Source organism: Crocuta crocuta, unplaced genomic scaffold (assembly GCF_008692635.1).
Source record: "Crocuta crocuta isolate KB4526 unplaced genomic scaffold, BGI_CrCroc_1.0 scaffold107, whole genome shotgun sequence".
In the NCBI taxonomy this organism is placed as follows: Eukaryota; Metazoa; Chordata; class Mammalia; order Carnivora; family Hyaenidae; genus Crocuta; species Crocuta crocuta.
The window spans coordinates 3,085,670-3,103,064 of NW_027531877.1; the positions used below are offsets into that span (position 1 = coordinate 3,085,670).

The 17,395-nt window shown below is 35.8% G+C and overlaps 1 protein-coding gene across 3 annotated transcripts in view; it reads right to left on the reverse strand.

Annotated features, from left to right (window-relative positions):
• Positions 1–1,211: 1,211 nt before the first annotated feature.
• Positions 1,212–17,395, reverse strand: part of SLC38A9 (solute carrier family 38 member 9) — a 78,807-nt gene continuing 62,623 nt past the window's right edge. For all 3 annotated transcript variants that reach the window (XM_077773000.1, XM_077772999.1, XM_077773001.1), the window contains 4 exons: positions 9,256–9,369; positions 7,614–7,762; positions 3,178–3,267; positions 1,212–1,990 (listed from right to left, as the gene is read on the reverse strand). In XM_077773000.1, coding sequence (XP_077629126.1) covers positions 1,825–1,990; positions 3,178–3,267; positions 7,614–7,762; positions 9,256–9,369 — 519 coding nt within the window. In that variant the 3' untranslated portion in view covers positions 1,212–1,824. The remainder of the gene's footprint in view (positions 1,991–3,177; positions 3,268–7,613; positions 7,763–9,255; positions 9,370–17,395) is intronic.

A 17,395-nucleotide genomic window follows, 5' to 3' on the forward strand; every position in this document is an offset into this window, starting at 1 on the left:
AAAATGGTGATTCGAAGGAGCACATGCAACCCAATATTTATAGCAGCACTGTCAACAACAGCCAAACAATGGAAACAGCCCAAATGTCCATTGAGTGATGAATGGATAAAGATGATGTGGTATCTACATACAATGGAATACTACTTGGCCATGCAAAAGAATGAGATCTTGCCATTTGCAACAACATGGATGGAACTAAAGTATATTATGCTAAGTGAAATAAGTCAGCCAGGGAAAGACAGGTATCATATGATTTCACTCCTATGTGAAATTTGAGAAACACAACGGATGAACATAGGGGAAGGGAAGAAGAAATAAGATAAAAATAGATAGGGAGGCAAACCATAAGAGAATTTTAAACTCAGAGAACAAACTGAGGGTTGCTGGAAGGGAGGTGGGTGGGAGGATGGGTTAAATGGGTGACAGGCATTAAGGAGGGCATTTTTGGGATGAGCACGGAGTATCATATATGAGATGAATTACTGGGTCCTACTCCTGGAGCCAAGACTACATTGTATGGTAACTAACTGAATTTTTAAAAAGTGGGGGGGCGGGACACGTCTGGGTGGCTCAATCAGTTGAGCATCTGACATCTGCTCAGGTCTGATCTCACCCTTCAGGAGTTTGAGCCCTACATCAGGCTCTGTGCTGACAGCTCAGAGCCAGGAGCCTGCCTCAGATTCTGTGTCTCCCTAACTCTCTGACCCTCCCCCATTCACACTCTGTGTGTTTTCCTCTCAAAAAAATAAATACACATTAAAACATTTTTTTAAAAATAATTCAGATTCCCTAATCCTTTTCTCAGATTCAAAGAGTTTTTCTTATGGGGATTTAACCTCTACTCTGCCATTTTAAGAAGTAAGCAGTGGAGTAGCTGGGAAACCTGTTCTTGGAAGTCTTACTTCAAACAGAATTAATCATTTCCTAGATTAGTCCCCAACACACTAGGAAGGAGGTCCCACTCTTCCAGACCCTTCTCCATTTCCTTTCTCTCTTGTACCCGACATTCTTTGCCAGGCTTCCTACACTCTTTCCCATTGGTCCTGTCATGACATCCTATGCAATGCTTAGGAATCCAAAAAGCAAAAGAGCCCTCTTGGGTTGATGGGGACAACCACACTGGTTCCTATGCAAAATATGGCTGGGGAAACTAGAATTCTGACCTAAGTCACTGGTACTAAATTAGAAACAAAAGGAATCGGACAGCAATAAACTCTCCCAGTTCTTTTATTTTATGTAAGTTTCATGATCACAGAGCCCACATACTGACATTCTTTCTCGCTTTCAAATAGAGATTAAGGATGCAGTCAAGAGTTCACTCTATTAACACTGATGCCATGGATTTCTTTATAAAAATGAGGTATTTGGTTTACTGTCTCAAACAGTAAATGTTTGGACAAACTGGAGAAATGGTCTAGCAAGTAATAAAATAAAAGTGAATACACTGAAACATAAAACAGAAATAGCATCTGGCAATAGCTGCTGTGACACCCTGAGAATCTTTACTGTAGTCAAAATAAACCCATGCACCTTAAATCTGTAAAAGCAAAAACCAGCGTGATTTTTCCTAAAGGCTTGCAATTGTATTCAGAAAAGACAGTGAAAATGGAGGGTTGGTGAATATGAAAAGAGATAAAGATCATTGCCCCCTTTTTCCACTAATCAAAATTACTTATTAATGGACCTCTATTTCCCTTTTTTTTTCAAATTATCTTAGGAAAACATTTAGAATTACAGAAATAATACCATTTACAAGTGAATTTATGTGGAACTGTTGTCAAAGTTCAAAATACCATGAAAGATCTTGAGAAAGCATTGAGTATTTCACATAAAAAACTGAACAATCAAGTTAGCCACGCCCAAAATAATGATGAAAACGTGAAAGATCAATTTTGGCCATGTCAGACGGTCTTCTTGGTGGAGGGAAATTATATAGATGAGAGATGGGTATATAAATACAAAGGCCAGGCCACATGCTGCTCCTGAATACCTGCAAAATAAAAACTTATTGGGTTATTATTCATCTTGCATTTTGTTTCTGCTGATTTACAATGAAGGTAAATAGAGTACAGTTTAAGCCTTTTTCAGTCTACTACTGCAACAAAATTATTTTTGATTCAGTTGCTTTGGACAAAAAGCATGTGAGTTGAAAATATTTTACTTGCTAAGTTAATATAAAATATTATTTCCTGTTCATCTTTATAGCATCTGCTTGACAGAGTTTTTAATGCATCTTTCCAATCTCCATAGTTCTTCTGTGTCTCCATGTTTGTGGCTGCTTCCTCAGAAACATCTGGAGACAGACTTCCTATCTTTGATCTTTTATAAACTAATTATGCATTCTGAGTTTTTGAAGGACTGCTAGCATCTGCTTGAGAACAGGAACAGATGAGTATCTCTGTGGTGTTCAGCATAATTATCAAAGATAGTAACAAAAATACCTCAACAAAAGACTGTCAGACCTGTATTTTCTTTTTCCTTACCCTATCCTTAGCTTAACAGAAAGAAACTTGTAAATCCATTATATTCAATAAGCAACAGGCTAATGCTCTCTCCTTTTGATCCTTGCTACTTTCTTAGGTAAGGGTCTTCAAAAAAGTGACTCAGCCCTGCTTTCTGTAGTCAAAGAAGAGAAATCAGATCATTGTAGATCCCAGTATTCCATGAGAATTTGAGGTCACAACTTTACTCCCCAAATTCTCAACCCATCACAACATTTTTAGAGAAAATTTTAGACGGGGATCTAAACTCCCATCTCAATTCTTACTTTTGGACTCCAACTCAGAATGAAACATGTTCTTGAGTAAAAATGGATTTAAAATGTTAGAATACAGTCTTAACATACTAGAGACCTCCAGGTACTCCAGGAAGTTATAGATTTTATATTAAAAATGTTTTATTTGGATAAAGAGAAAAAGGTATAAAAAATGATGAGAAAAAGAAAAGAGAAGGGGAAAGATGCCCAAAGGATAATGGTGCTTGTAGAATCAAGAAGAAGCAATGATGGAAGATAATGAGCACCTTAACTGACACCAGAGAACTACATTTGAATGTTACCAGTTTTAAATACAAGAATTTCATACAATTAAATTAACAACAACAATGACAATATCAGCAGGAAAACCATAGAAATAAAGGCCAATATATGAAGGGGCACAGTTTCCTTACAGGCTGTACCTTATGATTCCTCCTATGTTTGGGTAGAAACAGGCCATGATCACTCCAGCTCCCACAATAATTAGATTAAGAATCAGCACATGGAAAATGCTAGAAGTCATGGAATTTGGAAGAAAAGATAAAAATAAAAACAGGCAAATTATAACCATTAATATGAGTAAAATTCATTATTAACCTCTTTAAAATGAGAATGTCTTAAACTTGACAATAAAATCACAGCAAAAATGGAAGGCAACGATAGTTCTCAATGCTGGTGACGGGACAGTGACCCTAGTCCTTTTGTGTAAATATATGAATAGGTTAAGACTTGTTGGAACAAACTGTAGGGTGTATCAGAGTTCATACTCTTTGATCCATAATTCCACTTGGAATTTCTTAACAAACAAAAATATGAAAAAAGCCATTAACTTCAAGATATCTGTGGCAAAACCAGAAGTATCCTAGATATATAGCAAGGTAATAATTTACTTCATGGAATGTATTAAAAATTATTCAAAATAACTTATCATTGTTATTTAGATGGTAAAAAGTCATCTAGGCAACTTGGAAAAAAGCTAGGTAGACTTTTACTACAGAAAATCTGTAAACACAGAAAAGGCAGTAATAATTGTGTTATGATTTGGGATTTGGGATCATTTTTCTTCTTTTCTGTATATAACAAACTTCCTATGTATTTTTCTGTAAAGTATTTATTTACTTTAAGGGAAAATGCAAAATGGTTAGGTGTTCATTCTTCAGATTGCATCACATAAAGATATTCAGTGAATAGAAAATAATGAATAGAAAACTAATGTAGGGTGTCTGGGTGGCCCAGGCAGTTAAGCATCTGACTCTTGATTTTGGCGGTCATGATCTCATGGTTTGGGAGTTCAAGCCCTGCATCGGGCTTGTGCTAACAGCGTGGAGCCTGCTTGGGATTCTCTCTCTCCCTTTTTCTTTGTCCCTCCCATGCATGTGGCTCTCTCTCACTCTTTCTCAAAATAAATAAACAAACTAAAAAAAAAAAAATGTACACATATTTGATGCTCAAGAAATAACTCCATTTCCCAAACAATTGATTTTTAAAAGCCAAATTTATACATTAAAGCTCTCTTGTAAGCCCAATTTATCAGAGGGTAATTAATCCCCAATAAAGATTACAGAGAATAAGGAAAAATATTTACACAAATAAGTCGTTAGTCATGCATCCTGATGAATTACAAAGATATTCAGGCTTCCAGATCTTACTATTTATCCAAAAACTCCAACTTTACAATTGTTCCAGAGCTTTGAGATAATGGCTCTGTCTCTTGTTATTTCTGTTTTCTAAAAGGAAACAACGTTGTGTATTTTCCAAAGAAGTGGTTCTCAGAATGAAACCGCAAACCCCAGCGAAGTTCCCAATACCTTTTCAGGAAGTCACTGAGGTAAAAATTAATTTTAAATCTTAAAAGACATTACTTGCTTTGCAAAAGCAATTGAAGGTAAAACTGCTATTCCCTTAGCACAGATAGAGATACTTGCACCCATGTGTATTCTATACTGTATGCTTTCCTGTGAAATACTCTCAAACAAACTGTCCTTCAAAAAAGTAAGTTATTAGTTTTACTAAATCTCATATTTTGAACACACATCTTTTTGCTATTCTGTGTCATCAAACAGGAAGTACATTATACAGCATATCTGCTGTACACAGTGAAGTACAATGGCTGTCTTGAAGAAAAGTTACTTGTGCAACTGAGCCAGCGGGCAACCTAGCCCTTCTTTCCAAGGAATGCTATTTTTACTTGAAAGGCAGACACACTGTGGTTCTACAGACACCGGTATTGACAAACATTTTCTTAAAAATGAAGGCTTATGAGCTTGTCACTTCAAAGAAAACAACTAGTAGTATGTGTTGCCAATGATAAAAATTTGAGCTTGACAGCTTTTCAATATTTAAAGAGGTTTATGGTGAAATTGGTGGCGATATTACGAAAGTGGATTTGATATTATAAGGAAGTGTGTCAACATTTGGAAGATCTATGGGTAAAGGATCCAAAGTGTAAGACAGACCAATGGGTTTTAATATAAATGAATTTCTGATTCGACTAACTTATAAGAAACTACCATTTGTTAAGGTTTGGCAAAGTATCAAAGAAGAGTATTCACAATAATCTGAAAAGGCTATTAAAAGACTCTTTTTCCAACAACATGTCCATGTGAGGGTAGATTTTCTTCATAGATTTTAATGAAAACAACATATTGTAACAGACTGAATGCAGAAGATAGAAGAATCCAATTATCTACTAGCAAATCAGTTTTGAAAATGCGGGGCACCTGGCTGGCTTAGTTGGAAAAGCATGTGACTCTTGGTCTCAGGGTTGTGAATTCGAGCACATGTGGGGTGTAGAGATTACTTAAATAAATGAAACTTTAAAAAGTTTTGCATATGTAAAACAAAAGTTTTTTTTGGAAATAATTATTTTTCATAAATATGTCATTTTAAAACAAGTAATGGTTTTATATATCGCTTTAAAACAATTTTTTTAATGTTTACTTACTTTTGGGGGGGTGGGTAGAGAAAGGGAGACACAATGTGAAGCAGGCTCCAGAGCAGGCTTCATTTATATTATAACCCATTGGTCTGTCTTACACTTTGGATCCTTTACCCGTAGATCTTCCAAATGTTGACACACTTCCTTATAATATCAAATCCACTTTCGTAATATCTGTGAAGCAGGCTAACAGCACAGAGCCTGACGTGACGTGGAACTTGAACTTACGGAGTGTGAGATCATGACCTGAGCCGGAGTTGGATGCTCAACTGACTCAGCCACCCAGGCACCCCTATTATTGCTTTTAAAATAAATTCACTAATATTTAAAATTTTTTCAGTTTTAATTTTTCATATGTTAAATATTGATAGACATAACCCACATAAGCTAAATAAAGTCACTGGGGGTTCTCAATAAACTTAAGAGTAAACAGGAGGCACTGAGCTCAAAAAGTATGCTCTGAATCATGCAGTCTGTAGAGGACTTGCAACTGTAGGGTAAATGGTAGTGTGTTCTTGGTGGTAGAGAAAGAAATGTAATGTGAACATGAAAGGGAAATTCCAGACTGTTTCCAAGAAGAAAAAAACATTCTAATAGCCACAGTTATGTAAAATAATGGCAGAAAACAGGAATAATGCATTTACATAGAATTTTTTTCATCTATGACTTCACTGTATTTATTTTATTCTGGTGAATGTAAATACAACACAGGGTATGAACACAATAGGAGTTTTATTAGTACTGAAATCCAACCTCCCAGATGAACAATGTTAGAACTGCAGCTGTTGCTACTGTCAATGCTAGAGACCTGGTGCCTCTTGACTTTTGCTTTTAAAGGTTTTCTGTTTTTAAACATCATATTTATATTAATTATTTAGTTAATGAGGGAAAAGACTGCATCAGTTCACTTTAGAGAAGAACTGATGAAGACTCGTTTTAGCTAGTTACTATAAATGTAATTACAAAATTTTTTATCTGAAAATTTTCTTCATTTAAAACCATTTATTTCAAGTAAAATAGGTCAGTATTAGGTACTTTTTACAAGGATGAATCTATACTAAAACTTAATGTTAGTAGGAGTTAACCAGGAATCCAGCATGAAGTTCCAGGGAAACACTGAAGCAGTTTATGAAAATTTCTCTTGGATGAGGGTGATTAGCTTTGAACAGATTTTCAAAAAGACTCAAAACTGCTCCATCACCAGGAAGAGACTGAAAATTACAGCAGTGGTTACAGGAATAAATAGGAATTTAAACCTGTTATATATCTTACCTTCAATTCTAAATAACTATGATTTATGTAAAAACGCATGAGTGGCTAGGGGTACCTGGTGGCTCAGTTGGTTGAGCATCCGACTTTGGCTCAGGTCATGGTTTCATGGTTTGTGAGTCTGAGCCGTGTATCAGCCTCTGTGCTAATAGTTCAGAGCCTGGAGCCTGCTTCGGATTCTGTGTCTCCCTCTCTCTCTGCCCCTCCCTGACTCATGTGCTGTCTCTCTGTCTCTCTCTCAAGAATAAATAAACATTAAAAAATTTATTTAATGCATGAATGCTAATAAATATATGAGTAAATATTAATAGTCAAAAATTAAAAGAGTTGCTTATTACCCATACATTCCCAATACAGGTACTATACACTATTAACTTCTTGGCAATGTGTAAATAAAGTAAGATAAATACACCTGGTATCAGAGCTAATACAACTATACTAGAGGGGATTAACTTTAAATCAATCTGGACAAGGAAGTAGCTTCTAATTTTAAAGCTCTTCAGGGAAAAGAACACCAGTGACCTACAGCTTTGTAACCATTTTCATTAGGCAAATTTTTATAGCAAAAGGATCAGTCACATTTTAAACTGACCTGTTTGCACAGTTATTTGTTGCTTGGCACATCTTGCTGGTCAAGAGAAGAGCCCTTACCTAGGATAAATGTTTCCGAAGACATGGCCCAATAGCTGAACTCGAGCCAAATAGCCTAGGAGTGGGTATACAGTCATCATCTGGAACAGCAGGAATATCCTTGCAATGAAGGACAGGAGGTCACTGCTAGGGAAGTTGTCTAAAAAATTCTAATCCGAGAAAGATAATGAAGTAATGTTAAAAAATCAATTCAGTATATACAAATTTATAAAATTGAATGTCTATTGCTAGAGAAGTTGTTTAAAAAATTCTAATCCAAGAAAGATAATAAAGTAATGTTAAAAATCAATTCAGTATGTACACATTTATAAAATGGAATGTCTGTTGCTTATTTGGAACATAGGTGCCTCTCAAAATGTGGTTTGCTCATCCATGAACTGTTTATGAAATATTATTCTTCAATGAACCAAGTACAGAAAGTGAAATAAGGTCTTTAGAAACTTAGACAGAAGTTTGTTATTGCTGCATTTTTATTCGACTTTAGAAAAGTATCAGTCTTTAAATGATCTGACATTAAAACAAATGACAAAGAAAACCTTGCCCGTCACTACAGATCACCTTGAATTATTACTATTAATAGGCTATAGCTAAAAGAAGGATTTATTTTTATTTCCTTTCATGATTTTATCCATTTTAGTTTGACATCTCAAAAAAAAGTTAATCAGAACTTTTTGGTTTCCTTTCAAATACAAATACCATAGCTATTCCTATTCCCAAAGGAGTGGCCTTTATACGGGATTGTTCACATTGGGGGAATTTTCAGCAAGCATCTGGTTGCCAAAGAACTTCTGGAATCAAGGAAATCAAGAGAAGAACATTTCAAGCTATCATAACAGTAATAACTCAAACTTACTTCTCTTATAAAGATGAGAACATTATTAATGTTATCATGCTGAAATAACTCTTATAATTCATCCGTAAAAAATTACACTGCATATTCCACAACACTCTTATTGGAGAAATTTCTTTGGACTAGGAAAAAAGTCATCTGTAAAATGCTATTTTGTAAGAAATTCATCAGTCACATTAAACTAGAAACTATACTATTCCTAAATTTATGATGGGTCAAATCAAAGAAAGTGTTACTTATAGCAACTTTTTGGTAATTTTTTCTTTTATTCTTTGTCTCTCCCTCTCTTTTTAATTGTCAAATAATCTTTCTTTGTTTTACTGGCTGCCATGCGGCACAGAATGAGTGTCAGAACTATCATTAGGAACTGATGAGTGAAGACACCAGATTATCCAGGACATTTCCAGATCTGGGCTTTGCAAACTAAGGGGTTGAATGCATTCTCAGTGGAGGTTTTATAAATTCATGAATAGCAGGAGTAACAATTTTCCAAACAAAGAGTAATACTATGCACATAGTAGGAATCATCTATTTGAGTACCACAAGAGGACAGCATGCAGTATGCTTTCTCAAGAATCTCTTTAAAAAATCTATGGTGTATGTATTATACTGCTTCGTGGAATAGAAAACTGAAGTTCAGAAAGGGTGGGGAAGGTGCCTAAATTCTCACATGTAGAGATGGTATTCAAACCCAGGTCTGTCTGGTATTGCATCTTGCTACTGTCTCACTTTGCCTGCTCTGCAGATATGAATGTGTAAACAACCACAAAGAGAGGGTACCTAGTGCCTTACCTGCTCTATGCAATCTTTGGTTAATGGTGGTGAAGGAAATGAAGCAAAAACTAGGACTCCAATATAGAGGTAGGTTAATGTCACCAGCATATAAGCAATGGACAAGTCCCTCACCTGTAAAAAGACAACAACATTCCCATGATACTGAATAAATTTTCAGCTAAGTCTGCCTGAATAGACTAAGTAAGAAAATGGACAAATAAATACAAGATTTATCTTTTTGCTATGTGTGTTTGTATGTGCCTTCTAGGTATTTAAGCTGTTCACAGAAACTAGATCAAACAAAATTCATATGCTTTACAATTAATCTGATTTTTTTTTTCACTATTTTGGAGCATGCAGATTAAGCTACAAGTAGGCAGATTTAGTAAATTAACATAAGTGGTGGCTTAATGAAAAATTATGACTAATTTATAAGGTAATTTATTTACCAAATTATAAAAGATTTGACTAAAAATAATAAAGTTAAGGGACAGGAAGAAAGCAAAAATAAGCCACCTTCAGTATGACCAACAGAATTAAAAAATTTTTTTCTTTTAGTAAAATGACTTGGTTAAACCATCAAAGCATGCCTAGGCTGAAAGAAACCGGTACACATTAAAAAATATATTTAATAAAAAAGAAATGCTAGTTAAAGGCAGACAGTAAGCAGGTATCAAAGACAAGCTTAATAAACCTAAACAGTAAACAAAAAGGAAATCAAAAGGCAGCTGTTCAAACAGCTGCACAATGTTATTACTGGATGCAGTAAACAAATGCAGCACATTAAATAAAGTGGGTTGCTTTCTTCCATGGCTGCTCCTACACTCCTGACCTCCTACCCCCATGTGAAGTAAAGAGCTCCAAGATATTTAACTCAACCAGCTGTCAGATCCAAACAGAACAGATCCCACAGCTCACGAATCTGGTCTCCATCACCACTAAAGTTACAGCCAAACAATTCAGCACAACTAAATTATGGCAAGAAGCCTCTTCATTTTTCATTTTAAACACAAATTGCTTTGAAAGCTAAGAAAACAGATAAGAAAAAAATTATATACAATTTTCCTTTAGTTTTGATAACACAATAAGAAAAGTGAACATTTGGCATTAAGGAACATTACTGATCTTTTGGACAACTCTTCTCCTTAAATGGGTTGAGCAATAGTAGAAAGTTATAAACATGAATGTTGATAAATTCACTTAAAAAGTAAGTAACAAGCTATGAGAAATCCTAAGATTAGGCCTAAGTAGACAATCAATCAGCTTGAAGATAAACCAGGGATCCCCTACCCTGAATTACATGGTAGACAGGCCTAAGAAGCTACAGGAGCTTGGATTATACAGGTTGGTTCTAGCATTCTCAAAAAGCTTCTAATTGTTTAGAAGGAGTGGCTTACCAAAACTCCAGGGGGCTTTCAGAGTCTTTTCTCTTTAGTTCATGAAGCCTAGGGTCCATTTCAGCCTAGCCTTCAGTGACTCCTAGGCTTGTCTCATGGTCTCATACAGGATGAACAGAAATGAATCCAGCAACTCTAACTTTCATAGCAAAGGGTAGTAGTCTCTTGTTAAGATGTTTAAAAGTCCTTCTACTTTTGGGGCACCTGGGTAACTCAGTCAGTTAAGTGACTGACTCTTGGTTTCGGCTGAGGTCATGATCTCATGGTTATTACACTGGCTGGGTGCTAGGTTAGGTGCTAAGCCCTTTATATGCATTATCTCATTAAACGTAGGTGTGATCATTTTTTTCATTTTATAGATGAGTAAACTAGTACAGCAAGGTTACAAAACTTGTTTATGGTTACAAAGAAATAGCTGGTGAAGTCAGCATTCATTTCAAAGATGTTATGGCTCCAAATTGTATGTCCTTACTACTGCAATGGAGAAATGATCAGTCTTGAATGCATTTTTGTCACAGTTAGTAAACAACAATACAGAGAACAATGATAAAGAGGTAACAAGTCATGAGTAACAAAGGATACGACAAAATATACACAGAGATACAAGAGAAATATTAAAGTCAGAAAAGTCCACTTATCAAAATGTACATTCAATAGAACTAGGTCAAGAGTTGCATATCTATTTTCATCTGAAACTACTCTAAAGAACAGAAAAGATGTTTTAATATGAAAGCAGCTGAGGTTTAGCACGATCCTGGGAAACTTGCCACCTATGAATACCATGCACACATGTGGGTTTTGCTATTCTCTGGCTTGAACATAAGCCATCACTGTACTTGGCCTGGAGATACAGCCTCTTAAAAGCCCATTTATTGGAAAAGGGTAGGAAAAAAGCTATTTTTTAGATGAGTCTCAAAGTAAAAAATATATTTAAAAAGAGGTACAAGTGACAGTATGAATCCTACACATTAATTCGGGAATCTACTCTTCCTCATGAATAAGCAGTGGCTGCCAGGGTGACGGTAGGGAACTAATTAATGACGGGAAGAACGCCACCTCAGAATGAGGACCAGCTTTCCAAGGAGGTGCAAGGGGTGCTGGAAGCACATTCTACTTCTCAAATTATGGTTTATAATTTGTTCCACATACTGTTCATAGTGAAAATACTATCCAGTGGAGCATTTACTAACAAAAATGACAGAAACTAACCACATAGACCTACCCCAGACATTTGCATCAAAACTGCTGATGATGTAGAGTTAAGAAAACTACATGGATTAATATGAAGAAGCAAAAAGTAAATAACAAATTAAGACAGAAGGCATCTCAAATTGTTTTTAAAGAACTAGCAGGGTATGAAACTAAATAAAGACAGGCAAAAAAAAAACAAAAAAAGCATTGTGTAGGTTCTAATTCAAACATCATAAGGAAATACTAAGAAGTTAGTCCACAAATCTAGGATCATTTTCTGGATGGTTACAGAGACTACATATTTGATGAAGAAGAGTGAATTGAGGGGCGCCTGTGTGGCTCAGTCTGTTAGGAGTCTGACCCTTGATTTCTGCTCAGGTCATGATCTCATGGTTCATGGGGTTGAGCCTTGAGTTGGGCTTTGCACTGACAGTGTGGAGTCTGCTTGGGATTCTCTCTCTCTCTCTTTCTCCCCCCCCCACACACTTTCTCTCTCTCTCCCTCTCTGTCCATCCCCAGTCCTTGCTCCCTCAAAATAAATTAAAAAAAAAAAAAGTAAAAGAAGGAGTTGGATGATCTTCAACTCTATAACTTTTTTGTTTTCTTTTGGTAAGGAATGCCTTACTAAAGAATAGAAATTACATCTCATTTAGTTATACATAAAATAAAGAAATTTGGTGAAAAGGAACATGAAATTAAGTCAAATTTGACAAACCTGGAAAATATATATTTTGATCATTACACCTCTTTTGGAGCCTCATTGTTCTCCTTCACAAATGTCTTTAGATCCAAGTATAACTGCAGTTTATACAGAAGAAAATGAGGCCCTTTTATTATTTTGCCTTCGTCTCTACTTTCAATCTTTTGTTTACTGAGCTCTGAATGACTACCGCAATATTAACAATTCAGAGTCCATGACAATCTTCACAATTTCTGGCTTAAATCTCAAGAAAATAAATCATAATATTAACAGGACTTCTATGAGTTAAATTCCTTACTGAAACCCACTGAAAAGTATTATAATCATTAAATAAACCAAATGACCAATTTTTTTCTCAGAATACAGTACCTATTTGGCCTAATTTATGTAAGTTTATAAGCTAATTTCAGTATAATCAAAAGGAGAGTATATAGATTTACATGTATTTAAAGTGTTCAGACTTTTGTTGGCACCAAGTCCTTCACAAATGTTTGCTTTGTCATTAGTAGTTACTAATATTTTAAGAAGTTAACATGAAGTCTAAACTGATTTTTTGAAAGCTAGAACACACTTCTTACCACAGTTTCAATTAAGACAGTAAGAAACTATCAACCATTTAAACTTTTAAGCTTTTGCTTTTTAAAATATTTCTTACAAAGGATAAAACTTGAGTCAAATATTATCAGCTGAACCTCACATACTAGTTGTACAAAGTGCTATCCCCAAACTCAGCAGAGACAAGAACTCATTTTATTGTATTTACATTAAAAAAACCCCAAAAAACCAAAGAGATTTCGAGGCCCACTGACTATTCTAGTAAGAAAAGCAGAGACTCTTCTGTAGTCCTCGGGAAACCATGAACCGAGACTATCTCTTTGTGCAGTCTGGAGTTTTTCCCACTGGGGAATGCTCACCTCCAGATACACAGGTGTGCATTTCCAGAAGAGCAATTCTATGTAAGAGTTTTACGAAGCGCAAAGCTAAGTATAGGCAGTCCTGTCTTTTCACAGCAGGATGAGACTAAATCTGCCTGGACACCTCTTTGAGGAAGATGTGGTTGCAGCTGCCGCACAGCTGGGGTCCACCTGCTCCTGTCTTATTGCTGTTCGTTCTCCCTCAAGAGCAAGTAGTCAGAAAGCTGGGCACTGCAGCCATGGCTTACAGACACTGGAAAGACTCCTGTAAAACTTGAGGTGAGGATTAATCGAGTGTGAATTATCCTAACCAGCTACAAATGTATATTCCCTGGAGAAGCTTCGGGCTGACTAGATCAGAGGCACAAAGGAAAAGAATACTGAAGTACCAGTTTAGAGGCCTACCGGGACTCTGAGAGTCACTGTGATAAAAACTCCTTGGGTTGAAGGTACTAAGATTCCTAAGATTTTCCAAAGCCATTTCCAGAGGAGGATCCATGAGCCACTCACTTGCATAGTCCTTCAGAGATTATTAAGTGGATTACTTCCCTAAGCATCAAGAGGTTGAAGTCACTACTATAGATACTTACACCAATGATTTCAATAAGTTAACAGTTGTTGGGGTGCCTGGGTGGCTTAGTTATTAAGCATCTGACAGTGGCTCAGGTCATGATCTCATGGTTTGTGAGCTGAAGTCCCATATCAGGTAAGCTTGGGCCCTGCTTTGGGTGAGTCCTGCTTCTCTCTCTCTCTCTCTCTCCACCTCCCCTACCCCTTTTGGGATTCTTTCTTTTTCTCTCTTTCTCACTCACTTGTGCCCTCTCTCCCTCAAAAAAAAAAAAAAATATCAGTTGTTAAAAAATGTGCGCTGTGATCATAACAATCTATGAGAAAAATTATGATAGTTCCATGATCTTTAATAAATTTTGTCAAAACATTAAAAACTGTTGGTTACAAACGTAAAAGGAAATGAAAAAGATAGTAAAAGTACTATTTATTTAATATACTATTTGAAAACATCAGAAACAATGAGAATTAAAATATTTTTATCTCATTTTAAGACTTTTCTAGTAAGAAACTAATTTAGAGTACAATAAGAATGTACATGCATGCTTAAAATTAAACATGAGAATTTGTTGAAGTTGTGTTCTTCATCTGCAGATTCCCAGGTATACAAGGTGTTCTCTGTCATCAGGAGACTTTAGTAGTAAAGTTTGAGAAGCACAGCCTTATGGACAGAATGATCAATACATGGGAATTCTACACCTCACCAAGTGGGTTTCTAGGGTACTTGGTCTAAGTTGGCATAAGAACGGTTGATTAGTATAGATATGTGACTTAGTGGACACCAAGGAACATACTATTAAAGGATATACATGATTTCCTGTGGAGATGAAGCAGATATTTCCCACATATCTTTCTAAACTTCCTAAAACTTGAAGTAGGGTAGCTTTGTTCAAGTGGCACTGAGTCCGGGGACTTGTGAAGGAGGAGGAAGGGATTTAAAAGTAGAGAGCTTTAAAAATATGTTCCCTTGTATCCTAAAGTTCCAAATGCTTTCTTAGGATATATAAGACTATTTTTTCTATTCCCTCAGAATATTTAAAACTGTTTATGACAAAAGTATAAGTATAATGAGACTAAACATTTTTTTTTAATTTTATTTATTTTATTTATTTTTATTTATTTCTAGGAGAGAGAGAGAGAGACAGCATGAGCAGGGGAGGGACAGAGAGAGAGGGAGTCACAGACCGAAACAGGCTCCAGGCTCTGAGCTGGCAGTCAGCACAGAGCCCGACGTGGGGCTCGAACCTACGAACCGCGAGATCATGACCTAAGCGAAAGTCGGACGCTTAGCCGACTAAGCCACCCAGGCGCCCCGAGACTAAACATTTTCAAGATAAAAACTAAATCTAACATGAGAGAAAAGATAAAAACTCTAAAAGTAACTTGTGCCTAAGAAAAGGTATACCAAATGATAATTCTTAAGTTTTCCAGAAGTCATGGAAAAAACAGAAACAAGAGTAGTTATATGACCTTTGTCAAATAATGAGTTCATTAGGAGAAACTTTTCCTCATCTTGAACACAAAGAAAAAATTCTCTACAGCCTGTGCATGAAAGATGGTGAGCAATTTAATAAAGAATATCCCAATAATGGTTCTCATTAAATAATGAAGCAACACTCTATACATGGCATTCTTGTATTACTATGAACCCTTGGTGAAAAGCCAGTTTTAAAATTAAAATCTAGTTCAGTGATGAGAGAAGAGATAAAGGAAGGATTGACATGGTTCGATTATGTATTTTTTCTGGGGATCTAACTTATTAACATTATAGGAAGAAATATTGGAGAAGAGTTAATATGTTCTCATTGCAAAACACACTTTAAAGCACTGGAAAGAATCTAAATGAGAAAATATTTTCCCCTGTGAGCTGAGAGAACCATGGTCTGTAGATGTCAGAAGAAAAGGAAGGAGGGGCATAGAAACAAAAAATTTCTAGCTCCTACTGAACACCACAGCATGTTAAATACTTTTCCTATTTTATAATGTTTAATTGTGATTAAAACCCTGAGAGGCAGCTATCAAATAATACTATTTTTACATATCAAAAAAATTGAAGATTACCAAGTTAGAAAATTTGGAAAATCCAGATTTACTCAATTCTAACTCCATTCACAGGCAATATGCCAGATATGTTACCAGATAATAGTAAACATGAAAATGGTAGACTTTGACTTATATTCTTGCCCTAATTTGAGAGCTAACTTCCTTCTACTTAGGATTTTTGCCTTCAAAATGACTCTGCCAAACATTACTTGAAGCCTTCTCAGAATCCCTAGGCAATGAACTCTTCTTCCTTTTTATTTCAGTAACAATCGTATAAGCCTCTATTCGGGCTTCCCCATGGTTTTCATTTACGTGGTTAGATGCCCAAACTGAGTTCAAATTCTGCAGACAGGCCATAGTAACTGCTTAACTTTCCTTGATTTGGGTTCAGTTCACTCTTCTTCACTATCTTAAGGTAGAAGTTAAGTTACCGATTTGAGATCTTTCTTCTTCCTTTTTTTTTTTTTTTTAAAATGCTTTATTTATTTCTGAGGCAGAGAGACAGCGTGAGCAGGGGAGGGTCAGAGAGAGAGGGAGACACAGAATATGAAACAGGCTCCAGGCTCTGAGCTAGCCGTCAGCACAGAGCCTGACACGGGGCTCGAACCCACGAACCCATGAGATCGAATCCATGAGATCGTGACCTGAGCCGAAGTCGGACGCTCAACCAACTGAGCCACCCAGGCGCCCCAAGATCTTTCTTCCTTTTTAATGTAGGTACTTATAGCTATATATTGCCCTTTAAGCACTGCTTTGGTTGCATCCCATAAGTTTTGTTATGCTGTATCTTCATTTTCAGTAATCTTGAAGTATTTTCCAATTTTCCTTGTGATTTCTTCTCTGACTCATTGCTTACTTAGGAGGCTGTTACTTAATTTCCACGTATTTGTCAATTTTCCAAATTTCTTTCTGTTACTGATTTTTAAATTCACTTCAATGTGATGAAAGAACCTATCTGGTATGACTTCAATCCTTTTAAATTTATTGAGATTTATTATTCATTTCCTAGCATATAGTCTATGTTGTATGTTCCACGAGCATTTGAAAAGAATGTGCATTCAGTTGTTGCTTGAGAGCAGACCTTTATAAATGATAATTACATCAAGTAGGTTTCTACTGTTTTGGCTTTCTATATCCTTATTATCCTTAATAATTTTCTATTCTATCAATTATTAAGGGAGAGGTAATAAAATCTCCCATTATAATTGTGGATTTGTCTACTCCTTTCTGCTTTGATAGTTGTTCCATTTAAAAAAAAAAGTTTATTTTTGAGAGAGAGAGAGAGAGAGAGAGAGAGAGCAAGAGAATAAGTGAGGGAGTGGTCGTGAGAGGGAGACACAGAATCA